The 26,200-nt window shown below is 46.0% G+C and overlaps 1 protein-coding gene across 1 annotated transcript in view; it reads left to right on the top strand.

The window, feature by feature from the left end:
• LOC109387589 (uncharacterized) overlaps positions 1-26,200 on the top strand; it is a 227,991-nt gene that overhangs the window by 76,864 nt on the left and 124,927 nt on the right. Inside the window, exon 4 of the mRNA XM_019651645.1 lies at positions 25,488-25,627. Coding sequence (XP_019507190.1) covers positions 25,488-25,627 — 140 coding nt within the window. The remainder of the gene's footprint in view (positions 1-25,487; positions 25,628-26,200) is intronic.

The raw sequence follows: 26,200 nt of genomic DNA, 5'->3' as shown, positions 1-26,200 counted from the left end.
GGAGCGTGCAGTCACCGCACAGCACAGGTGGGAGCAGTCCCCATGCGGCCGCGGACACACCTGGATTGCTGAGATGGGAGCGTGCAGTCACCACACAGCACAGTGGGAGCAGTCCCTGGTGAGGCACTCCCAGTTCTGTTTGGACCATGACATCATGGACAGAGCCTTTGGATTCTAGGTCACTGTACACCACATGGGGACACCGGCTTGTGCTGCCCCAGGGTGCTAGTGACCAGCGGGCTGCCAGCTCTGATATGTGCCCAGAGCCAAAGGAAGCCATGTGGGTGCCCAGCACGTGGGTCTGATGACCTGGCAGAAGTAAACAAGAGCTGGGTGCAGACTGGGATGCCCAGGAAACCCACACAGCAGCACTGTAGTGAGGAACACTAGGTTTGCAGCCACTGGACCCGGTCCCGTTGTGACACGGGGATCAGCTAATGTCTCAATCTGTGAATTTGGGCTCACACAGCCTCCTGTGTCATCGGTGACACTGAGCTTCCCCAGCAGCTAAGATAGAAGTTGCACGAGCGGGTGGCTCCCACCCAGTGACACTTCCTTTTGCAGCATTGCCGCTTTGCATCAGGGCCGTGGATAGTTACCAGATGTGGGCGTTGCTCTAGCCCCCTCAGATCTACCGAGTAGGGGAGAGCAGTGGGCCCGATGACCAGGCTTGTGTGCATGGCGTTGCCGTCGTGTCCATATGCAGTGTCACCCGGGAACAGCTGGCCTGATGGACTGGTGCATGGCCCACTGAAGACAGGAAGGGGAGGTGATCTGTCAGAGGCTCTGCTTTGGTGACGGTGACAGCTGTGCCAAAGCGCCGTGGGAGCTGGGCGGACGTCCTCCGTGACGCTCCACGTGCTTGGAGCGTGTGGGGATTCCAGGCCCTGGAACAAAGAGGGGACGTGGGGATGGCTCCTTCAGCTGTTCCCCTTCACGACCGACCGCTTGTGAATTTTGTTTCCCATCTGTGCCCCCCTGGTGTACAGGTTCTCATTCCCAGGGGAAGGATGCTTCTCCCAAAAGATTCAGTAGCAACTCCGCTGAGTTGGAAGCTGGGACCATCACTTGCCCAGTCTGGGCTCCTTATGTTGTTGGGCCAAGAGAAACAATGGCAAGACTGAATCAGAGGTCAGCGTGACCAACCTGCTTTGCTAAGGATACACGGGCGCTGCTTCCTAGCCGCGAGGAGTATTGGCGACCTAGTGTTTCTGGGCGCCTCTTTCTCTTCCACATCCAGGGGTAGGAGTTGATGGAAGACCCACTCCAGAGACCCACATTAGGACCACACACGCTCAGGCCCTCTGAGAACAAAGGTTTGGGTTCCCAGGTGTAGAGTGCTTTGAAGAAAAAGAAAGCAGGAAACAGAGCAGTGGGGGCTGTTATATTAGCGGCAGTCACGTGGCCCCATTTCTAGGAAGAGGCATTTGAACAGAGAGCTGAAGGAAGTGGGGCCAGGCCTGCAGCCATATGGGCGAAGGTCCAGTGAGAAGCCCTGTGGTCTGGGCCAGGGCGGGGGAGGGAGTGGGGGTGAGGCTGCAGATCCAAGGGGCCAGGCGTCCAGCAGCCAAATGGCCAGGACTCTGGGTTTCATTTCAAAGGAGACTAAATGGCCCTGGAGGGTTCGGGGCAGAGGGCAATGCGGTCTGATTTGGGCTTAGAAAGGTGTGTGGCGTTCGGCAGCCGGGGAGGTGATGCTGAAGGCAGTACTGGCTGGACAGCATGGTGTGACGCAGTGCAGGGCATGGGGGCACGGGCTTCTGGGCGCACAGTCAGCCCTCAGCACTCCCTGGCTCCGTGTGGCAGTGCCGCCTGCAGCTAAAATTCATTTGTGACCCCAGAATCAACACTCACAGCGCCTCCTTCATGACCATTCACAGACACGCCCATGCACAGAGTGGCGACATGTGAGCTGCCTGGCCTGCGTGTCACCAGCTGAGTTCCAGCAAGATGACACCCGTTTCAGAGCCTATCACAGACCTGCGTCCCTCTCAGGAGGCACTTAGTGCTGTGTCTTTTGTGGCTTCGTGCCCTGTGTGGGTAACCTTGCTGTTTAGAATGGCCCCATGCACAGTGCCCAGGGCCATGCAGGCTCCTGCCAGGAGGTCTGGGGGGCCTGACGGAGGGCACACGTGCTAGATAAGGGTGTGCAGTCAGTGGTGACAGCTGCCGCCCGAGCTCAGCGTCACAGTGTCAGCGACGCGGGGTACATAGGTGTGTTTAGGCAGAGACACACGTAAAGGGAGGTGTATATAATCAGGTGAGGAATGTGTCACCAAGTGCCCGCAGGCCCTGTATTACCCCGGGAGGGTGGCTCTGTGGACGGTACCTGCAGGGAGTGATGTGTTTAGATGTGCTTTGAAGATGGTGACAAGATATGCTGGTGGCTTGAAACGGGCTCTGAGGGAAACGCAGGCTCTAAGGTGTTGGGCTGGGATGCTGACAGATGGAGCTGCTGCTGGTGCCTGTGGGGGGGCTGGGGGAGTGGCCTTTGTTGGGGGCAGTTACAGAGGGGCTACGCAGGCCAGGCGGGGAGGGGGCCCATTGCCTCCCAGCTCCCTCCACCCCTCTCACCTCTTCCTCTCTCCGGAAGCCACAGTGTGAAGGGGAGAAAGTCAAGAGAACACGTAACGTATTTATTTCGTTTTCTGCCAATCTATTTTCTCTTCACTATTTTAGTAGCAAAAATTGCAAACCTACATAACATTTTTCCTAAAAAGCAAGTATAATATTATTAGAATAGCTGACCTAGTAGTTTGAAGTTATTACTTGCATTATTATTATATTGTTGTAATTCCTAAAAATGAGGGAAAGGCACCACAAAAATAAAAATTGCTTACATTAATGTAGACTCTATTCAGCTTACTTCTACATTTATTATTCATTCGTTAGAAAAGCCCTTATTAGGTCTAATCAATGGGCTTTTTCAGTTAAGAAATGTGAGCTTGTGACTGGTTCTTCCAATTACTTCAGAAAGGCACACTGGTCAGCGCTCTTATTTTGGTGCAAACTACTCAGTTTTTTTGTTTGTTAATGGAATTATTCTTTTTTCTGTTGGACCCTTTTTTCATCTAATACAGGGCCAGCTAGTCGAGTGATATATAATGATGATGCTGGCTTCCTGCACTATTCGTGTAGCAGAAATTGTAAACGTTAACAGTGAAATTAAAACGAAATGAGACCCACTTTAAAATCTCCAGGTTTCTGCTTAAACAGCATTACATAGAAATAAAGTGAGGTGTTTATTTCCACTTGACATGGCTTGCAGGTGAGTTTATATATTAATCATTTGTTTCAAAATTGGGCGGCAGTTATATAGAGAGCGATTTTTGAAACTGTATGACTTCGGTGGTATGTATAATATACTTATTTGGATTTTAATTTATTAAATACATTTATCCTTTGGAAAGCCCACTGCCTCGTCCAGGTGTGTCGCCTCGATCGCCACCTCTCTGTACTCTCACCATTGTGACCTCGCCCAGGTTTCTGAGGCAGAGAGCCGCCTTTCCTCCCAACCCCCAGCCTGATGTCTTCCCCTGGGGGGCACAGGTGGCCTTTACTCTGGAGGGCGATTTTCCACCCCTGATCATGCTGTGAGCCCATCTAACAGAGGCAGGGCCTGCAGCCAGGTAAAGCCAGCATCTGACATGTAAACCTACACGCAAGAGAGAGAAATCGGTTACTTTTCGTATGTCCCGTGTACACACGTTTAGTTAAGATTTGTGCAGCACCATGAGAAAGCTGGATTCAGAGGGGAAAATGTAATAAAACTGATTTTCCCTCATTTGTTTAAAAAGATAACCAGTTCTAAAGCAATTTCAAAATATTTCTAAAACCCTGCTTTCACTGAGTTAACAGATGGTGTGTTATAAAACCAATTATTTTTTTAAAGCTTTCATGGATGGAAAGTATAGGGAAGTACAGTTAACTTTGCTTTGCTACCCAGTCCGTTTTATTTTGGACTTCACGTTCTCATCCTCAGACGTGATTGGACACGACACGGACACCGTGTTCTCTGGTCTTGGGCACGTGGGTGCGCTCTGTACGTGGTGTGTTTGTGGGCTGCTCTGTGTAAGAGCGTGTGCACGTTCCATCTTGTCCAGAATCATATAGAGTGAAGGCTGAAGGCTGGAAGTGGGTTCAGTTTGGTCAGGAGCTGCCCTTTGGTACATGGCACTCGGGACAATGTCACATGAGACGAAAGGGCTTTTACTCACCAGCTTCACCTCAGGCAGAAACCTGCAGCCTCGGCCAGCTGAAACCTGCGTGCAATCCCAGGTCCAGCCACGGAATTAGGCTATGATTACAAACATCTGTTCGCTGCTGTGATGTTTTGACGGCAAGATTTTAAAGATACAAACCCTGTCCTCCCTCCCAAGGCATGAACAGCATCTACCACTATTGGTGAAGAAAAATTCACTGCTAAGCTTACACTGGCATCTCATTTGCCTGCAGCTACTTATCTCAATTATTAAAAGCTATTATGCAGCAAGATTCTGCATTTATATAGAGCAAAGTACCTGGCCGAAATCTTAGAGAAAGAAGGCTGAGATTACAACTTAATGTGGCTGATGGCACACGCCAAATGTCTGTAGCACTTTTAAGAAGAAACCTTTCACTGAGAAAATTAATGTCATGACCCAAACTTAGCAAAATAATACCTGAGTAGCATTAAACTTTTTAATGCTTTGCCACTGCTCTTAAGACAACGGAAGCTTTTGCCAAATGTTTCCTCTTACCAGCGCACACTGGATACGAAGCAGCCATTTTCTGTAAACCTCACTAACTTTCTCAGAATAGCAGGCGTTATAAAATGTTGAAGGTCCCCCAGAATTTAAAATCTAATACCACCTTTCTCAAAAATAACTGTTAATAACCTCTGACTCATAGTGTTACGCATCTACCCTGCCTCTCAGGCTTTTTATTAAAAACTACAACCAGGGAGCCAGAAAGGGCTTTCAGAAGGATGGTGCCCCCCGACCCCCGGTGAAGCGTTTTCCGAAAACTCACCATCAGCTCACTGGCCATGGTTTCACCGTCGTCCTCTGATCAGCCACCTCCCTTACTGTAACCCTGGGTGCTGAGGACATGTCACTAAATCACCAGGAGCTGCCTATTTTCTCTTGTTAAAACACTGTCTTTCATAACTCGGCCAGATTTTCCTGACACCTTTTGAGTTTCTCACCCTATCTTACAACAGATAAATCTTCACTTTTAGATATTTTCTTTTTGTCATTCCAGTAGTCAGATTTAAATGTACTTTTTTCCTCTTTATACACTATTTTGGCATTCTGTAAAAATCCGCTTTCTCTAGTGTGTCTAAATTTTAAAATAGTTTATCTCGTTGCTCTTGATTTTATCTCTTGTAATTATATAATAATTATGACTCAAAGTAAGTTTTCCTTATGTCAGTGTGTAGTTCTGCCTTTCTTTCCCATCTTAGAAAGTGGCCAAACTTGAATCCTTAGTTTTCTAATTGAAACGCTTTATGTTTCCTTCAAGCATTTCAATCAGAATTGCGTAGCCAACATCCTTCTAACCTTTTCCTGCTTACAATCGGAAAGAAAGCATAACAGCAGTAATTCTGTCTTCCCTTTAGCTCCTGCTCCTCCCAGCACGTACTGAGGATTCGCTGGGAGCCAAGGCCTCTGTGTGCGTTCCCTAATATTCCTACCCAGAGAAGCGGTGACTTCTTCCTGTTCTGGGGGGTGGGTGGGAGGTGCCTCAGGACCCTGCTGGAGGTCACGGGGCTGGAAGGGGGTGGCACGCTGGCAGCACCTTCTACCCCCATGGGCTTTTTTCTGTGAGAAAACGTCCGTTTTATTCTCAAAGTTGTTATTTTAGGTTGAAAACGATTCCCAATAGAAGGGAATTATAACAGAAAACGACCTATTTTCAGTTTTTTCAGTGTTTTTCCCCCAAGTTGATATCTTTAACAGCAAGATATCTAGATGCACTCATTAGCTACAACTGTCAAGACAAATTGGGGTCCGCCCTGGGGCACGGGGCCGCACACCTGCGCGGGCTCATGTGGACTCCCAGTAGGTCCGGCTTTCTCCGTCCTCCATCACTTCCTGTTATTTCTCCCGCTTGCACGTCTAGGGCCCAGAGGCCTCTGAGCACAAAGCTGTCGGCAGAGGAGAGGAGGTGGTGTGGGCGGTGCACAAGGCCAGGGTCGGGACCACCTGAGGGGCTCTGCCGAGGCCGTCCTCCAGGCTGCCGGGGGCCCAGGCCGGCTCTTAGCAGTGCTTCTCAGGCACCCACAGGCCCGTTTGGTCACCCCCTACAATACCCCTGACATTTCCGGAATTTGTAAAAGTGCCTTGAAATCAAGACATATGACGTGAGAAGGGCCTTACTCATCGCTGAGAACCACAGGGAGGGAAGGACGCCGGGGAGCCGGGCCCTGGGGCGGCTCCGTGTCCATCCCGCACATCGGCGTGTTGTCCTGGAATTAAAGACGGAGAGGCTGCTAATTTTTAGGCTTTGAACTTGTGCTCTTTCGATTCGTGGATGATTTGGAGATTTCAGTAGAGAAAACCATTAATACCTGAATCTTAAAGCCTTGTCATAGTCTACTTAACGTGTTGTTAAGCCTTTGCTTCTGTTTCGGAGTTTCCGCCTCTCTGCAGAAAGCAGCACAAGGTCACAGGGTCTGACACTGTGTGACATGATGGCTGTGGGAGCCACTGAGTAGGGACGTAAGGTAGCCTCTTTATTAACTGGGGAGGAGCAAGAGGGGCTCGCAGCTTCATTAAACTGACTGTCAGACACATCCACGTTTACCGGAAAAAAGTCACGGTAGGGTCTCGCGCCAGCAAACGCACATGCAGATGATGCTGGGGTGTGGGAGCGGGTGGCCAGTCGGATGGGAACAAAGCGCTCGCAGCTCAGCTAACGGTCTCAGCGCAGGTCAGCGTGGTGTGTGGCTTTGTCCCCGAGGTCTGGGTCCCCTGCTTGGGGTGGACACAGCCATGCCGGTGGCAGTTCCCCCAGCTTGGAGGGTGGGGCCCCTGCAGCTCCAGACCTGGGGCTCAAACCTCATGTTGCCCAAGATCGGTGGGGTGACCTGAGGGGGTTCATACAAATCCTGCTCCCCTCTCTTTTCACGTGAAATGGGGATAAGCATGTCAGTGTGCACCTCCCAGGGGCTTGTGAGGACTCAGCACGTGTGTGACCAAAGCGCCTCAGCCGGGGTCTGACACTAGGGAAAATGGAGCCAGCATTGGCCATCCTTCTGCCTGAGCCCCAGCGCTGACTTCCATTTATTAGCTGTGTGACTGAGCAAAGCACATAACTCATGAGTGTCCCCTGAGAAAACCTGCCATGTCTACTTCTGCACATTGCTGTGATGACTGCATTCAGTGACGTTTGAAAACTGCCTTGGTCAATGTGAGACCTGTCAGGACTGCTGATGGCCGGGCGCGTGGACGCTATGTCACTGCTTCAGGGTGGGAGTTATATGACCGAAACGTGGGTAGGGCGACTCTGAATCTCGTTAAGGTTTGCATATAAGATTGGAGTTGGAATTAGCTGGTGAGAGAAAGGTACATTTTTGTGAGCAAGTTACCACATTTAATATTGAATCTTAAATATTTAATAATTTTGGCCCAGATCATTATGCATGAATATAATTAGTATTTACTATTAAGCCCATGTGTGTTAATAAAGTATTTTTAATGATTATGCAATAGAAACTATACATTAGGGATTTATAGGAACTTAACCATAGGTAATAAAAAAATCTTAGATCTGTTTCAAAGCTCCCCACAACCATTACGTTTCTTTAGGCCCCTCTCACTGCTTTTCGGGACTGTAGCCATAGATTTTTCAATCGCTGCATTTGTTGCTTTTCCTGGTCCCACAGCTGCTGGTCCAGGCCTACCCCACTACGTGTCCATCGGTGTGGACAGCGGAGGGCCTGGCTAAGGACTGTGCTCACGTCCCAGCAGGATGTCCTCAGAGAAAGGCGCGTTAGGATGGCCAATTCAAAAGAGGGTGCACTTCTATCGTTTTGAGGTCAAAAGCTTGCATTTCATCAAGTTGCTCTGTTTTCTACCAGGCTGCCTGGCCCTGGTTCAGAGGGAGGCCAAGCACATGTATGTGCCCGAGGCTACACGACCCCCACGCTTTCCACATCTGGGTCCAGCCGCGGTCGTGTGCAGTGCCAGAGGATTGTTTCCTCCTGGTAACTCGAGGTGCCCTGTGTCCTGACCTGAGCCACACAGTTTGCACATTGTGTGCAGCTATAGGATTCAGGTTCCAGAGTCACCAAAAATCTCGGGCAGTCGCACTCAGGAGAAGCTGAAGCTTGGCCAGCATCCCAGGGCATCTGCCGCACCACCCAGGGGCCAGGAGTCCTCCCCAGGGGACAGCCGCACACACGGCACATCCTTGGCCCTGGGACCATCCTCGCCTGTCCAGAGGACACGTGAGATGCCTTTGTCCCTTTGCACTCACCCTCTGTCCCACCGTGCATGAGAGACTGCCATGCAGGACAGCGCAGTGTGGCGTCTGCAGCACCCTCGCTGACCCTGCTGGGGGTTGCGGCATCCCGTGGGCCGGGGACCCATGATGACACGAGCACTTTCTTCAAACCCCAGCTTCTATTTCTGGGCTGCTATTGACCTCACACAGAATAATTAGATCTGCAGCTTTTGCAAGTACACGGGCAGTCTTCCCACTCTGTGTAGCATGATGACAAAAGTCAGTGTGAGCAGAGACAGGCCCAGGACACATATTTTCTCCCTGTAAAAGCAGGGTGTCTGTGTTTTATTTACAATGGATCCTTCTGCAGTTACATACAACACACTGCTTGATTTTCTGTATTTCCACAGCCATACACATGTGGATTGTTCTTGCAGCCTTTTTACTGTTCTCAGGTACCTTAAATCCATTTTAGATTCAAATTGGATATAAATAATAAAAGCCCAAATCCTAGCTGATTTCTCTGCTTTTGTGGTGATTTCCATTCTGATTATTCTTTATATTGCTTACAGGCTAAAATGTCCCTTCCTCTGGGTAGTTTTGGTGCTAGAACCACTAATGGTGTTTTATTGCTTAACTCGTGGACTTTACTATTCTTTATCCCTCCCTCTCTCCCTCTCTCCCTCCGTCCCTCCCTCCCTTCCTTCCTTCCTTCCTTCCTTCTTTCCTTCCTTCCTTCCGTACAGGCTCAGAGACTACCTGCTCTAGGCCAGCTCCTATCTGAGAAGGCTCAAAGCACCCTTTTGAATTCGTTGAGGATGTTTAGTATTCCATTTTATCTCAACTATCAGATTGCTAACTATGTCATTCTGTTGCTTCTGTGACTGTCATAGGGTTTACGACACGTGTATTTAACTTACGTCGTTTCCTTACAGTGAAGGAGCATTACAGAGCATACTCCGCATTCGTTTCAATTGCTGTTCAACAAATGACCATGAACTTGGTGGCTTAGAGCAACACCCATCTGTCAGCAGCAGCTCTGTAGGTCAGACGTCCCAGGGGTCTGACCAGAATCCATGCTGGGTTGTCACACAGCTGAAACCGAGGGTGGTAGGGCTGAGCCTTCCCCTGGGAGCTGTGGCACAGACTGGCCCTCAGGCTCATTCAGGTTGTTGGCCAAACTCAGTTCTGTATACTGAGGTCCTTTTGCTTCCCGGCTCTCAGCTGAGGGTCGCTCAGCTCCCGCGACCTGTGACCTCTGACCTTCCTTGTCATGTGATCACCTCCATCCTGTAGTCAGTGATGAACTTAGTACTCCTTAGCTTCCGGACATCTTTGACACCCAGCTCTGAGGAAGTCTGAGGAAACTGCTCTGAGGGGCTGGTGTGAGCAGAGTAGCCCCTCAGATTTCTTTTTCTTTTTTAAAGATTTTTATTGGGGAATTGCGGGGATGGGAACAGTGCTGGGGAATTGGGGGAAGGGGAACAGACAAGTTGCTGTCCTTTTGTTCTTCAGTCTAGCTGTGGAGGACGTTGCTTCACTGGCCCATGTTGGCACCATCATTGTGCTCTTCCCGGGTGAGGCAGATCAGTCGCCAGCTTCTGGATGGCCGCTCACTGCGGCTGCTGGCCACTCATGCTGGCTGCTGGCTACACACGGTAGCCCATGGCAACCCACTGCAGCAGGGGCTGCAGCCTACGCTGTCACCGGCAACTCAGGGCAGCCCAGCTCCAGGTTGAGCTGTGGTTCAGCATCTTAGCTGTGGAGGGCAGTGTCACTGGCCCTCATATGTGGGATCTGAACCAGGGTCCTCTGGCGTCCCAAGCCAGTTCTTAACCATCGTGCCACTCGGCCGGCCCTCAGATAATTTCTTTGCCTCAGGTCAGTGGATAGGTCACCTCAGTCACACCCACAGGATACCTGTGCCATGTAACATGGCAAATCACGGCTGTGGCATTGCATCATGTCACAGTCCTATCTAGGGATTAGGATGGGAAACCGGCATTGTTACAATTTTGCCTGCCACGATTTCCAATTCTTTTCACTATTTCTTGTGCTTTTTGCCAAACATTTTACTTCTCCATGTCATAACTCCCCAAATGCATGTTTGCTAGTTTTGATTTAAACAATGGATTCTAATTGAAGAAAATTTGCAAATGAACAGAGCGTCTTTTATATTTACTCGCATGCTTGCAGTTTCTAGTGCTTTTCTTTTTGTGTGTGCAGATTTGACTTTTCACCAGCTGTTATTTTCATTCTCCCTGAAGAATGCCCCTTAACATTTCCTGATGTGCAGGTCTGCTGGCAATAAATTCACTCTAGTTTTGTGTGTCTGAAAAAGGCTTTATTTTTTGGAAAATATTTTTGCTGGAGATAGACATCGATGCTGACATTTATTTTCTTTCAGCACTGCAAACTTGTCATTCTGGTGACTTTTGTTGTGCACTGTTTCAGGTACAAAGCACCTTTACTTTGCAACTGGCTCATCATTCGCCCCCTCCATGCGATGTAACTCCCCTCCCTTTGGCTGCCTGTAAAATCCTCTCCTATCACTGGTCTTCAACAGTTTGATGGTGATAGACCTTGGTTTTGCTTCATTTCTGTTTATTCTTTTTGGGTTTTATTGAGCTTCTTGGATTTGTGCATTGATAATTCTCCTTAAATTTGGATACTTATCAAATATTAATTATTCAGATATTTCATCTGCTCCATTTTCTCACTTCTGTTTCTGGGATTCCAAGTGTATGTGTGTGAGGCCTCTTGACATTGTCCCAGATGTCGCTGTGACTCTGTTTTACTTTTTTTTCTTCTGGCGTGTCCAGTCTGCTATTAACTAGACCCAGTAATAGATATATTTTTTTATTTAAAGTATTATTAATAGAGTTTTCAAATATAGAATTGCCATTTGTTTCTTCATAAATTTTCATTTCTCCTTTGAGATTTTCCATCTGTTTATGTAGGTCCATATTTTTCTTTAAATCCTTGGGTACGTTTCTAATACCTGAAAGTATTTGTTAATTCCAATATGTATGTCACCTTGGGTTATTTCTCTGCACGCATTCTCCCCTTGCTTTTGGGTCCCTTTTCCTGTCTCCCTGCACACCTGGCACTTATAATTTTATGCCGGACGTGGCAAAGGCTACATTGTTGAGACCCGCTATTTTGTGACCGTTATTAGAGTGTTGAGGTTTTTTCTGCATCATTTGTGTGGCCGACAGGTTTTATCCTGTTGGGACTTCTGTTTGGTGACTTGTGTTTGGCTAGGTCTGGAGTAGTCCTCGCTCTAGAGCCAAACGAACACTCCTTTCATGTGCGGTCTTCCTGGGGTCTCAGCTGAGTGCATGTGCATATCTTCCCTTTGTTTTGTAATTTGTGCAGAGTGCAACTCTTTATTCCCTTTTCTGTGATTTTTTTACCCATCTGCTGATTCTTCACTCATTGCTGATTTTCATATTCTCAGTGGATGGTTCTCTCTCAGGGGATCAGCATTACAAAATGGCCCTAGGCAATGATTCAGTTGATGAGGGAACAACAAGAAGACTTACCATTTTCCCAACTACTTATCTTTGGGATTTTTAGCATAATTATCTGTATTTCTTTTTGCTTTCTCCTACTGTATTTGACAAGCACTTAGGCATTAAACACAAGAGCATTCTCTTTCTGTTCTTTTTCTTACAATATGTAAGCCTAGCCGATGCTATCTCAGTCGGGTGAGGCGCCTCCCTTCCACGGCTGTGCTTTTTGGCTGCTTTCATGCTTTCTCCAGACACAGCAGCTTTGGGTGGCTAGACTTTCTGTAACTCCTCTTCTGCTTTCTTGTCTTTTTGAAGTTTCCAGATGAACTGCTTTATAACAATGGTTTACCAACATGGAAGTCCCGCACTACTTGACCATCCAGCAAACATGCCTCACTCAAGCACAGCTGACTCAGGACGGTGTCCCAGCCCTGTTCCCCGAAGCTCCTGCACAGTTAGGGGTCCCCCCTGCATGTTCAGAGATGTGTCCTCTGTGCTTATCCTAGTGCATTGCACACAGTAAGGACACTCAGTTTGCAAAACAAATAACTGCAAATGAACAAATGTCTTGGAAACTTTACTGTAGGGCCAACAGATAACTTGGTTTACGCAGAAGAAGCACATGGTTTGAAGATGTTTCTACTAGTCTGTATCTTTCTGCATTCTGTGATAATCATCTACTTACAAGTCAGACTCTGCCAGTAGATTGTGATTCCCTTGAAAGGAGGGCCCGTCTCTTACTTATTTTATTATTCTTATTGCTTAGCACTGGAGCAGGCCCGCTATACGGGGTCAACTTATTTCACTGAGCATAATACCCTCTAGGTCCATCCATGTTGTTGCAAATGGTAAGAATTAATTCTTTTCATGGCTAGTAGTCCATGGTATTTATGTAGCACCTCTTTATCCAGTCATCTATGATGGACAGGCACTTAGGTTGCTTGACTATTGTAAATAATGCTGCACTGAACATAGGGTTGGGTATATCTTTTTGAATCAGTGTTTTGGTTTCTTCAGATAAATACCCAGAAGTGGAATTGCTGGGTCAGAAGGTAGTTCTGTTTTTAATGTTTTGAGGAACCTCCACACTGATCTCCAATGTGGCTGCACCAATCTGCAATCCCACCAACAGTGCACAAGGGTTTCTTTTTCATTATATTCTCACCAGCACTTGTTGTGTGTCGATTATTGATAATGGCCATTCTGACAGGTGTGAGGTGATAGCTCAGTGTGGTTTTTATTTGTATTTCCCTGATGATTAGTGATTCTTTAAAAATGTCCTTCAGCAAAATTAAACAAAAAGATAGTTATTCATCAAAGTCATTGTATAAAATGTTTATTATTTTTTTCACAATATTTTTGTGCTTTATTATCTCAGTTATATATCTTCCATGTAATTTTCTTCCCTTTAACGATTTTTTTGTATTTTATGTCAACGTTATAAGATATTATATACCTCTTTTATAATTTTGTAGTATTTTTTCAATTAGTGGCTACTTTATTGTACTTAAAAGTTATTATGTGATTTATGTGAGGTAAATGTTTTCTGGTTATTGTTGGTTGCTATTTTGAATTTAAGTTAGCCCATCAGCCTACAGTTAATTTCAGTTTCCTTTCACTATTATTGTTGCAGGTAAACGCTATAACAACCTGGGTTGTTCTTTAAAAACCGTCATTTCTGTGTCTTTTTTTTTTAAGATTTTTTTTATTAATATTATTAGTTTTAATTGGGTAATTGGGAGATGGGAACAGCACTGGGGAATTGGGGGAAGGGGAACAGATAAGTTGCTGTCCTTTTGTTCTTCAGTCTAGTTGTGAAGGATGTTGCTTCACTGGCCTAAGTTGGCACCACCATTGCACTCTTCCCTGGTGAGGCAGATCAGTCACCGGCTTCTGGACGGCCGCTCACGCTGGCTGCTGGCTACACACAGTAGCCCATGGCAACCCACTGCAGCAGGGGCTGCAGCCTATGCCATCACTGGCGACTCACGGCAGCCCAGCTCCAGGTCGAGCTGTTGTTCAGCATCTTAGCTGTAGAGGGCAGTGTCACTGGCCCTCATATGTGGGATCCGAACCGGGGCCCTCTGGCGTCCCAAGCCAGCTCTTAACCAATGCGCCACTCGGCCGGCCCTTCTATGTCTTCTTTAAAATGAAACGTAGCCCTTATGATTTACCAGATGTGAAATGGCGTTTCTTCCCTTCCTAGGAATTTTCTGATTCTTATAAACGAAGTTTTCATCAGTAAGGTAATTTCTTACAAAGATTTATTGAATTGTTCTGAATTCTACAATTTTAGCATGCAGAATTTACAAGTATTACAAAATAGATTTTTGCTACGTGGTCAAAATTAGCTTGCATATTTCTTAAAATAGAATTTTTCTCTCAAAATTTCCACAAATATTGATAATACAACTATTTTTGACTATGACAGAGAACTCTGCTATATTCTTATATGCATCTCTTGTTGCATATATATTTGCCATTTTTGTTGGGTACGTACCTAGGAGTGGAATTGTTGGGTGGAGGATATGAGTAGCTTGAACCTTAGTAGAAAATTCTGAACTGCTTTCCAAGCATTTCTACCAATTTTCACTCCCACCATCAGTGTGAGCCTTAGCATCGCCCCACATACTCATGCACAATTTATATTTCAGTCTTTAGATTTAGCCATTCTAGTAGGTGTGTAGTGTTCTCTCTCTGTGATTTCAACTTGCATTTCCCTGGGACTGGTGGCATTAAAGGCATTATCTTAAATTTGGGTTTCCTCTTTTATGCAGTGCTGGTTGAGTCTTTTCCCCAAGTTTTAAATTGGGTTATCTCTTTTTTTTCCTAATAATTTGCAGGATTCTTCACATAGTCTAGATGTAAACCTTCTATAGGTGACATACATGTTGAAACTTTTTTCTTCTACTCAGTAGTTACTCTTTTTCCTTTCTTTTTTTTTTTTTAAAGATTTTATTGGGGAATTGGGGGAAGGAACAGCTTTGAGGAATTGGGGAAGGGGAACAGACAAATTGTTGTACTTTTGTTCTTCAGTCTAGTTGTGGAGGACATTGCTTCACTGGCCCACATTGGTATTATCATTGCGCTCTTCCTGGGTGAGGCAGTCACTCGCTGGCCACTGGACGGCAGCTCATGGTGGCTCTTGGCAGCTCACGCTGGTTGCCGGCCATGCACGGTAGCTTATGGTAGACCACTGCAGCTTCACTGCAGCCTATGCCGTCACCGGCGACTCATGGCAGCCCCACTCCAGGTCGAGCTGTTGTTCACCATCTCAGCTGTAGAGGGTGCAGCGTCACTGGCTCACATGGGATCCAAACAGTCGGCCCTGCTGCTCAGAGCTGGCGTCCCAAGCCAACTCCTAACCAACGAGCTACTCAGCTGGCCCTCTCTTTCCTTTCTTAATAGTGTCTCTTGATGTAGTGCAAATTATTAATCTTTCTCTTTATGGTTAGTGTTTCTTTGTTCTGTTCAGGAAGAGTTTTCTTACCTCAATTATGAAAATATTCTCGTATATTATTGTCTATAAATTTCATTATTCTTTCTTTCACATATAAGCCTACCACCCACCTGGAATTGATTTTTTTATATTTGGATCAGTGTGAAGTCAGTATAAAGTTTAATTTTTTCTGTATTGACAGCTCATTGTTCTAGCAGCAGAAACTGAAAAGCCTTCTTCTATTCTCTATAGAAAGGGGGGTAACGAAGTCTGTACCACCCACCTCCCTGGTCAGCCTGGGGTCCCAAACCTTGGGTACCTGAGGGTTACTCAGTTTAGCGCCCAGAGCACTGGGAAAGGCCACTGTTCTGCTGTCCTGGGGTCCCCTCTTTGGGTTTCTGGGTGTTCTGGGCATTGAGTGTGTTCCAGGGGCCATGTGAAGTCATCACTCCTGGTGGTCAGACATCCCTTCCTGTACCTGAATAATACCTTGACAGGGGTCCTCGGCCGGGTCCACTCACCTGTGTTTTTCAGGTCGAGACCTTTCTTCTTCCTCAGATTCCCGGCACCCTAAATGATCATCGAAGCAACTTGCCCCTCCTGTCTCATTCCCTGCCGAGACTCTGTTTTATCACATGAACCGTCCTCCCTGCCCAAACTCTCTATTTTCATTTGCTCCCACTGAGGCTTTGATGGTCCATTAAACCAGAATTAGTATCGAACCAAAACCTGGTTTTGTGTCTTTGAAGCAAAGGAGAGCTCTTAGGCAGTGTGGAGAGACACGTCCATTCCATCTTCCTAAGTCAGCATGGAAAGAAAGATGGGCAGACCCTTGTTTCTGTCCTAACGTGGGCTAGATGCTAGTTTTCTGCCACATCTGTGAAAATGCCTCAGACACGGAGAGGAGACCCAGACAAGCAAAGGGACATGACAACCATCAAATCGCCCCCAGGGCTCGGTGACTGACCGAAGTGCCCTGATTTAGGGATGTTTTCTAAATTTCTTCATCCGACTGAGTCTCAGCAATTGTTAGGCAAGTAACAGGCACACACCCCTGTGATTAATTAGCCGAGTCCTTAACAGTAACGTATAATTCTGCAGGTGACCATGTGGGTAACAAATATACCATGGAGAATAATACTCCACGGAGAATAATACTCCACGCATGCCAAAGATTTATACACAGCGACTCTCTGTCAACTCACTTAGAGACGGACCGATGAGGACAGTGGCCACATAGCATTAGCCAGTTTTATTGCATTTTTTGAGTGAGAATGAAGTGCTATCTTTAAAAGGAAAAAGTGGAACTAAAAAGATAGTGAAAACAAAATATCCATTTTGGCCACATATGTTAAAAATGGAATAATCAAATAGAAAATGAAATAAATATTCATGAGCCATGATTCATCTCCCTCACTCGATAGGAGGCTGATATGTTTCCATGGTAACTGTGACACTGCCGTCTGGGAACCAGCACTTGTGTATGTGTGTGTGTGTGTGTGTGTGTGTGTGTGTGTTCTCATGAGAATATAATTTTGGAGGCATGATTAGGAGTAAGAAAGGCACTGAAATGAGCTGCCTGTGGGATCAGATGAGGTAAAGGAAAGCCACAGACAAACCTACGAAGAGAGTTGAAAAATTAACTGGGCGTTGATCAAGAGCACACTTACTTAGAGGGAAGAGGGGACTCCTGGTGCTGCTTGTGTGTCAGCCCCCCTTTCACAGTCGCGGCTCTCCTGACTCAGTTGTATTTGCTTCCAACCGGAACACTCTACCCCAGGCACGTTACAGTTCCCATGAGGCAGTGTGGTTGGGTGTGTCTGGGAAGGCCAGCCGCTCTGTCACCAGGAATGCCCCAGCTGGGTGAGAGCACAGGGCAGGTGTTGGCATGGACTGAGCAGGGCTCCTGGGTGGACAGTACTCACTTCAGTGTGGCTCAGAGATGGACCTGAGGCAGGGTCGTGGAGTTTTTTGAGCTCAGATGAACAGAAAACCGTACTTTTCATGCCAAGAAGAGGGTTGGTTGGGTGACTTTATGTCGCTAAAGGTGGCTGAGTGACTATATCACTAGAATAAAAGAGCCTGTTCCAGTGTGGTTAAACTGAAGCCCCCACCTTTCAGTTCTGTTTGCATTCAGCTAGAACCCCCTACATCCTTTGCCTTTTTCTGTGATTGAATTATTGCAACAAGAGGACTTTTTTAGGTCTTATGAAAAATTAATAGCATAATTCTTTATGAGTCTTATTAATATTAATGTGATGACTAAGAGTAACGCATACCATACATTATGTGCTTGTGGCCTGTTTTATAGCGTCAGTCCCAACTTTGTTATTTCTATGAGGAATTATGTAATTTTTAGGAGATTAAAACTATTTCAATGGCTACATGGCATAAAGTCGTGACAGGATATAAAATGCTGGATTAAGTGCCACCTAACATGTCAATAGGAAACTCTGTGATATAATTTTTTTCTAGAGAATCTTATGTTTAATTATCATGCCAAATGATTAATTCCCACACTTCAGAGGAAGCGGGGAGCACTTTAAGGCCTGACTTTGGTGTACTTCACACATATAAAAGAATTCACAAACCACAAAAGGGAGTTACGATCAACAGAGGAATTTTATGTTACAAGTGCCTGTTTAATCTTAGAGTAATTGCTATATATGTATCTTGTCTTAAGTCCCATTTGGACTGGAGCGGCCATTCTCATCTACTCTGAAAAAAAGACAAAGAGGCCAGTGGAAGTGAAATATAACGTGACCCAGAATAGGATCAGGATGCCCCAGGGTGAACAAAAGCACCTAATTTTCAGTCAGGTGTATAAAATGACAACCATTAGAAAATATCTGTCTGGTTCTTTGAGAAGGAAATACCTAATAGGATAGTAAAATGAAATGGAAAGAAATAACTAAGGCACTGCTTATAATATATTTTTTATTAGCAACGATAAAAAACAGTACGTAAAGTAATCCTTGTTTCATATAAATAATAAAACCAAGCAAAAGTTTCTAAGATTATTTTGGCCAGTGACTCACAAGTATGTTTGAACTTAGGACCTGAGCAGATCTGGCTGTGTCTGTAAAACTGGAAAGGTACAATGGTGGGAAGGAGAAAAAACACGAAGCCTCAGTACTCTAAATAAGTGCTTTTCCATGTCTGGAAATCAAAAATTGATTTAGGAATTAAGCTAATTCATACATAAAATGGAAATAATGCAGTTCACCTCCTGGTTGCCGAGGAAAAATGTTTATAAAACCATAGACGGTTATTAGTGAAAGCTTTCTACCCTGCACTTACCAGTTTTCCTTGAAAGATAGCCTGAGTGGTTTTGAAAAGCAGGACACCCTCAGTCACACCCTGGTAACTACCCAGCCCCGCCCAGAAGTGCAAGTGTCAGCCTGGAAATCTGCCGACAGCCTCATTCGCAGGTTTCTGAGGAACGTGAGGGAAGCATGATTTTCTCTGTAAAGCTAGCGATTCTCTGCAGGATGATGGACAGCCCCAGGCGCCTGAGCCGTGGTCTTCTGTTTTCTCTGGGACGTCTATGAGAGAGACTCAGATTAAGTGACTGTATAGGTGCGGGTTTATTTCTGGGCCCTCTATTCGGTCCCATTGGTCTATGTGTCTGTTTTTATGCCAGTGCTGTTTTGATTACTGTAGCCTTGTGGTATGATTTGATGTTGGGTAGCATGATACCTCCATCTTTGTTCTTATTTCTCAAGATTGCTATGGCTATTCGGGGTGTTTTTTGGTTCCATATAAATTTTAGGATTGTATTTTCTATTTCTGTGAAAAATGCCCTTGGTAATTTGATAGGAATTGTATTGAATCTATATATTGCTTTAGGCAGTATGGACATTTTTAACTATATTAATTCTTTCTATCCATGAGTATGGTATGTTTTTCCACTTATTTGTATCTTCTTTAATTTCTCTCTTCAGCGTCTTATCATTTTCTGAGTACAGGTCTTTTACTTCTTTGTTAAGTTTATTCCTAAGTATTTTATAGTTTTTGAAGCAATTGTACATAGGATTGCTTTCTTAATTTCTCCTTCTGTTAGTTTATTATTGGTGTATACAAATGCAACTGATTTCTGAAAATTAATTTTGTGTCTTGCTACTTTACTAAATTCATTTATCAGTTCTAACAGTTTTTTGGTGGAGTTTTTTGGGTTCTCTATATAGTATCATGTCATCTGCATATAATAACAATTTTATTTCCTCCTTTCCCATTTGGATGACTTTTATTTATTTTTCTTGTCTGATTGCTATGGCTAGTGGTAAAATTGGGCAACCTTGTCTTTTTCCTAATCTTAAGGGGAATGGTTTTAGCTTTTCCTCACGGAGTTTGACCACTTCACGGACGGTGTAGATGCCTGACCACTGTGCTGCACACCTGAAGCTGAAGCTGAATAATACTGAATGCCAACTATAATTTTACATACATATATATATATATATATATATATATATATATATATATATATATANATATATATATATATATATATATATATATATATATATATATATATATAGTCACAGGATATGGAGTACAACATAGGGAATAGAGTCAATGGACTTGTAAGAGCTATATATGATGTCAGAGGGGCAGTAGATTGGGGGTGGGGGTTATCACTTTCTGAGGGGTGTAAATGTCTATTACATTGTTTTGTACACCTGAAGCTAATAATAAAAATTAAAAAAGAGACTCAGCTGCAGTTGCAGGAAAACACCCGGTGCCACCTGTCTTTGGTGGGTTCTGTGGTCTATGACAGCGATACCTCTGCCCGCCTCCATGATGGGTAAGAGCCAGTGTCAGAGCTCCCCCAGCAGGCCCACACATGTGGCCACTGCCCAGTGTCAGGGTCAGCCGAGTGTGAAGCCACTGCGCTGGGTCAGCATCACAATGAAGCTAAATGGACATAGGACCCACATGGGACGGAGCAGAGGCCTGGCTGAGGAGCACGGGAGGGGACAGCACATCGGACCTCACCGCTCTGTCTCTGTTGTCCGGCTCCCTTGGGGTGGCCGTGGGCCCTCCACCATGCTCTCCAGCACAGGTACTCACTCGCCACGAAGCCCATCCAGACATAGCTGCCTTTTCTCTTCTCAAAATGGCCATCGGTATCAACTTTCAAGGGACCCGTTTACACTTCAACGAGAAGCTCTGAGGGACTGCTCAGAGGAGACCCATGTAGGCGAGAAAGGCCCGAAAGTCGATCTCTTTGTAGGCTGTGTCTCCAGAGCCATGGAGTCAGAGTTACTGATGGGGAGACCCAGGTGCCTGCGTTTTAATGACGCTCCCCAGGATGGTTCTTTGGCCCAGGAAACTTGAGAACCACTGCACTCAGGGGCCTCCCACAGATTTTTGTGCCCCCCCCTAAATTTTGCCTTGTATAATATTCCAATAGACACTTGGGTGAAGATATGGGTGTGCTGGTCGGGTTTGATAGTCATAAAGCTAGAGCAGTGAGCCAATGTAGTAGCAGTCAGGATCAAAATGGATGTTGACCTAGAAACCTCGACGTGTGGGCTAAACTTCAGAAGAGAAGGTCTACTAGGAACTCTTGTGAGACTGTGTTAAAGATAGTGTCATGTGTGTGTTCATGTGCATATGTATATGGAGAAATGATTGGTTCACAGTGCTTTGTATGCAAGTGACCTAGGAATTGACAGAACCTTTAATATTTAGCATGACGAACGGATTTACAACTGCAAAGTCTGTTAAGAGAGTGAAGCATTTCCTTGCTTCCAGTTCTTGTTAGATCACCTGGAATATCATGTCTGCTTCGACTCTGCATTTTAACAAAAACCAGCATCTAAGGAATAGCACTCAAAACAGCCCAAACTACTGACACTGTCCCTTAGCCTTTAGCAGATGCTAACTAAGCTGCAACCTCCTATGTGTTACTCACCGTCCAGGCTTTAGCGTTCGTACCAATTGTTGATGCTTTTGTGATATTTCTATAACATTTTCTCAAAAGATCCTACTTGAATTCTACTCTCAAGAGAGTTAAAAAGATTTTATACAATCATGTAATTCTATAGGCGGGATGTGAACACATAAAGAAATGAATGTGCATTTTTAATTTGAAAATATCCGGGGTTTTATCAGATTGACAGCAGGAGACTTGAGTTGGGCATCTGTGAGCCCCAACACTCTTCTCTCAGCAGCCGAATGAACGGGTCACACAATAGAGGCTTTGGGTTTTCAGGTGTCAGCTTCTCTAAGGTTAAAAACTGTACAGCCTGCTCTTTAGTTTTTATTTTCCTTCACATGCTCATTCATTCATGCATTTATTCATTTTTGCATTCATGCTTCTGTTCGATAAATACAGGCGCTTCCAATTGTGTGCTGTACAATGACCAGCAGATCTAGGCCCTTCGCTAAGGAAGCTCCGATCTAAGGGGGACGGCAACACTTCCAAGCATGTGACTGATAGGGTGGGAGGGGCTCCCACGTGGGTCATGCCCTTGATCTGCCCTTGGCCTGGCCCTGTACTGTCCACCACAGCAACTGACCACAGAGGCCTTCGAGCACTCAAAGTGTGGCTAATTCACACTGACCAGCGGTAAGCACAGATTTTATACTAAGAGGAATTAGTACAAAAAAGAGAAAAAAGAGAAAAAAGAGAAATGATTTCATTAATATTTTGATACAGATTACATGTTGAAATGATAATATTTTGATATATTGTGTTGACATAAAATATTGTAAAATTACTTTCTACTGTTTCTTTTCGCTCCTTAAAATCTGGATGCTAGAACATTTCACATTGCAGATGTATTATAGTTCTTAACATGTCATTTTTAGTGGCTCCCTTTAACCCCGCATTCATGTTTCCAAGCCCAAGTTTGCCTTCCAGCTCCCATGTTTATTTACTGGGGCCGTGGTGAGGCGCGGATGCTGACAACACCACAGCGGCGAAGGTGAGGGCCCTTAGCACTTCAGGTAGCGTTCACCAAGGGCCAGACTGGAGCAAACGCCTCCAATAGCTATTCATTCAGCTCTCACTGCAAACCTTTCCACAGTTCCTGTTACCATCTCCTTCCCAGACTGGGGGCTGAACCCTAGAGATGAGGTCACAGTGTGCTAAGCGCTCGGTACAAGGGCTGCAATTACTACTAACAGTCCTATTCCAGTCCCTCCCAGGGAGAACAGGGTGTGGGGGACAGTGGCTGAGGACACGCCACCTGTAGTCTGTTCTTGCTGGCCAGGCGTGCGGTGGGGGGCTGAGTTAAGAACCTGTGTAGCAACGGCCATACTTACGTGCTACAGCAGCGCCTGGGTGTCGGGCAATTTGGGCTTGTATGTTTGACACCATCTGGAGACATTTCTGTTGTGAGAACCAATTAGGTGCCGTTGGCATCTCATGGCCAGGGATGTCACTAAACCTCCTGGAGTGCACAGGACAGCCCCCCCCCCTCCAGAGAGAGGGTGATTTGGCCCCACACATCAGCAGTGTTGAGGTTGAGAAATCCTGTCCTGTAGGAATGAAAGTAAGGATGGCAGGAGGGAAGGAGGAAGGGAGAAATTAATATGCATTCCTTGTTGTAGTGCTGGCCATGCCTTTCTTGGAAAGATGACAAGGCGGTATCACGGTTCACATTAATATGACCACAACAAAAGTTTAAGTGCCGATTTATTATTTTGGCATAATTCTTAGCCAAGTTGGAATGGAGCAGTGAGACAAGGTCTGCCTCTAATGACTTTGTCCTCCCTGTGGACTAACCCTGGGCCATTTATTCCTGGCCAGTGACCAGTACTAACAGTCCATCTGATGTTGTGCCCTGTTTTTCTTTTGTTTTCCGTGTGTGGTTTGGAAAGTAAGCAACGCGCCGTTGTCCATTCCTTTCTCACCCTCCAAGTACTACTGTTTTCTGAGCATCATTTTGAAGATTTCTTCAGTGCAGGGCTATATCCCCTTTCTCTGGTTTGGATGACATTTGAGAGGAAATTGTGGACGGGGAAGATAGTGACATAAGGGTTTGAGTGTGAGTCACTAATTTATCCCTGTTTAGTGAGTTTTGTGTGTTAAGTACAAATGATGACCATTTCCAGGGACTATGCCTGAGAGCGAAGACGGTGCTGAAATCACTTCTCAAAAGAAACCCCAAATCAGGCTGTTCGGGCTCTGGGGGGATGTTTAAGAACTTTATAAAATGAGGCACTTCGAACACTAGGGAAAATTCATTGTTTATAATGGTTAAAGTTATATCCTTTGTAGTCTTTCTAGCAATGAAGCTTTTTCTGTGAATGGTCATTTATGAAGGCTATTTCAAAGAGAATGGGTCATTATATTGGTTTTTCTTTATATGTGCAACTCTAACTGAAAATTAAGAATTAATTGTATTGAAACACATGGTTTTCTCTTGCCTTAATTTTTCAGATTTCATCCCTATAAATGTGTAGCTCTATATGAAAATGAAAAGGATAAATAGAAACTTCCATCTAACACACAGACATGCGCACACACAGACATGCACACACAGACATGCACACACAGACATGCGTGCACGCACGCACACACACACACACACACACACACACACACACACCTCCTTTGTGTGTCTAGCTCCATGGAAACCCTCCTTTGCTCGTTACTTTGGGGGCGCTTTTTAATCAAACTCACAGGAAGTGGCTTCTGCTGGCAAAGGGAACTGTATTTAAAAGGAACTTTTATCCCCTGCATGAATGTTAGGGTGGGAGGGGTGCTAGAAAGGAGGTAAAAAGCTGGGAGCTGGCACAGCTCAGTCTGAAGAAACATTAGACTTAGGGTTCCCCTCGCCCAGTCCTGTGTGGCTGGAGCTCGCACTCCCCTCGGAGAGGCCGGGCTGGGGCTGGGACTCCGTCAGCGCCCCACACCCAAGCCTGGCTGCCCATTCCCCTGGAAGTGGTGATGTTTTGTTTTTCAGCCTGGCAAACAAATGACCGTGGAAAATGCTCAGTCGTGAGATAGGGTTTCTCCAGGTGACTTTCAATTCACCCCAGTGAGGACGTATTCTTGCTGGGGAGACAAGTTAATGTTCTGGAAACAGCCATCTATTTATTTCTGTCTGTCGTAAATGTATGGCTTTTAAGCTTAGCCTTGGTGACACTGCAGGAGGTTCTCTGGACGGGTGAGTCACGCTCGTCCCGTTTCTGCCCACACGGGGAGGACGTCCCCTCTTGTCCTCTGTGCAAGGGAAGGAGCGGGGGCAGTGGAGGAGGAACTAGGTCTGCGTCTGCCTTAGAGGCTGCGGTGACATTGCCTGGGCATGTCCGCACCCTGTCTGAGCCAGCTTCCTCATCCTGAAGGTGGACGACTGACGCCTTTGCTTACTCACAGGGGCGTGTGGCATGTGGACACGTGTCATAAAGGGGGCCCCCTTTGCGTGTGCTTTCATCTGTGTTCAGCCTGTCATTCTGTTTCCCACTGCATTTCAAAGTCCCCAAGGGTGGAGTCTGTGTCTCATTTAGCATCTTCGCATCCTTAGCCCAACACATTGTGGCTGTTGAATGAATGTTTCCCAAAAGGCTGCCGATTATTGAAATATCACTCCCAGAGCCTCAGAGTTGTTGAGGGCAGAACCCTAGTAGAAGAGCTTTGGATGAGGACCAGCTAAGCTGCCCCCCAAAGGCGTGCAGGAGCACCAGTTTCATTTTCTACAGGGTTTTTACTTCTGGGAGAACTTGACAGAAAGCGATTGACTGCCGTGAAAGAGGAATATGAAATTACTGCCTTCGTTCTCTTGTGTTTGTTTAGCTCAGCTGGGTTAGTGCTTTGCAGTCTGTCACTTCATGGCAAGCACAGGAAGTAGCGATGTCTGTATGGCACACGGGCACTTGGCTGAGGCTTCACGTCGTGCCCGAGGCCGTGGGCTCAGCACATGCCCGCCCTCCCAGCCACCTTGAGGGTGAATAAAGAACAATTAGTCATATTTGTCACTTGTGACCATTGGTAACAAAGCAGTTAAGAGACTGGGTTGAATGATGTCCCCCAAGTTCCTGTCCACCCACAACCTCAGATTTGGGAGACAGGGTCTTTGCAGACTGAATTTGCTGGATGAGATCACACTCGATGAGGATGGGCCTAAATCCAGTCGCTGTTGTCCTTACAGGAAGAAGAGACACAGGCTCACAGGAAGAACTCTGTATGACGGCAGAAGCTGGGAAGGAGGCTGGGACAGAAGCATCCTCGGGCCTCCAGCAGGAACCCACCCTGCTGACACCTTGATTGTGGACGCCCAGCCTCCTGACGGTAAGAGAAAATTTTCTGTTGTTTTAAGCCACACAGTTGATGGTAGTTTGTTAAGGCAGCCCCAGGAAACCAGTACAGAGCGCGCTACAGGCCATCCAAGGTCATGGGTGACTTTTGGAAAGGCCAGAGCCCAATCCATTGTTTCATCTTGTTACTATAATTTGTAACATACCTTTTATCAGACACACAGCAGGACCCGTCGTGTAAACCCCGTGGTTTTGTGCAAATGCCTTACACACTGTTTCTCAAAGTGGTTCTCAGGGCAGCAGCATCAGTGGGTCAGGGGACAAGTTACAGAGGCAGATTCTGCCCCTCCCAGAACTGCTGAGTCGGAAACTCACGGTGGGATCCATGTCTGAGGTTACAAAGCTCTCCAGGGGTTCTGTGTTCTGAACTCCTTAGCACATTGGCATATCCACTGCAATAGAGGAGATTGAACTCAGCTCTCCTGAAAGAAAAGATGGGAGCATTTGGAGCAGTAGGGCGACTAGTAGAAAAGTACCAGAGGATGATGAATGTTTTCAGTGTGACCAGGCCATCTGTGTAGTTGGGGGTTGTCAGTGTGACCAGGCC

Source organism: Hipposideros armiger, unplaced genomic scaffold (genome assembly GCF_001890085.2).
Source record: "Hipposideros armiger isolate ML-2016 unplaced genomic scaffold, ASM189008v1 scaffold_163, whole genome shotgun sequence".
NCBI classification, from domain to species: Eukaryota; Metazoa; Chordata; class Mammalia; order Chiroptera; family Hipposideridae; genus Hipposideros; species Hipposideros armiger.
Note: the sequence above shows the minus strand (reverse complement) of the source record. Positions and strands in the feature narration are given on the sequence as shown.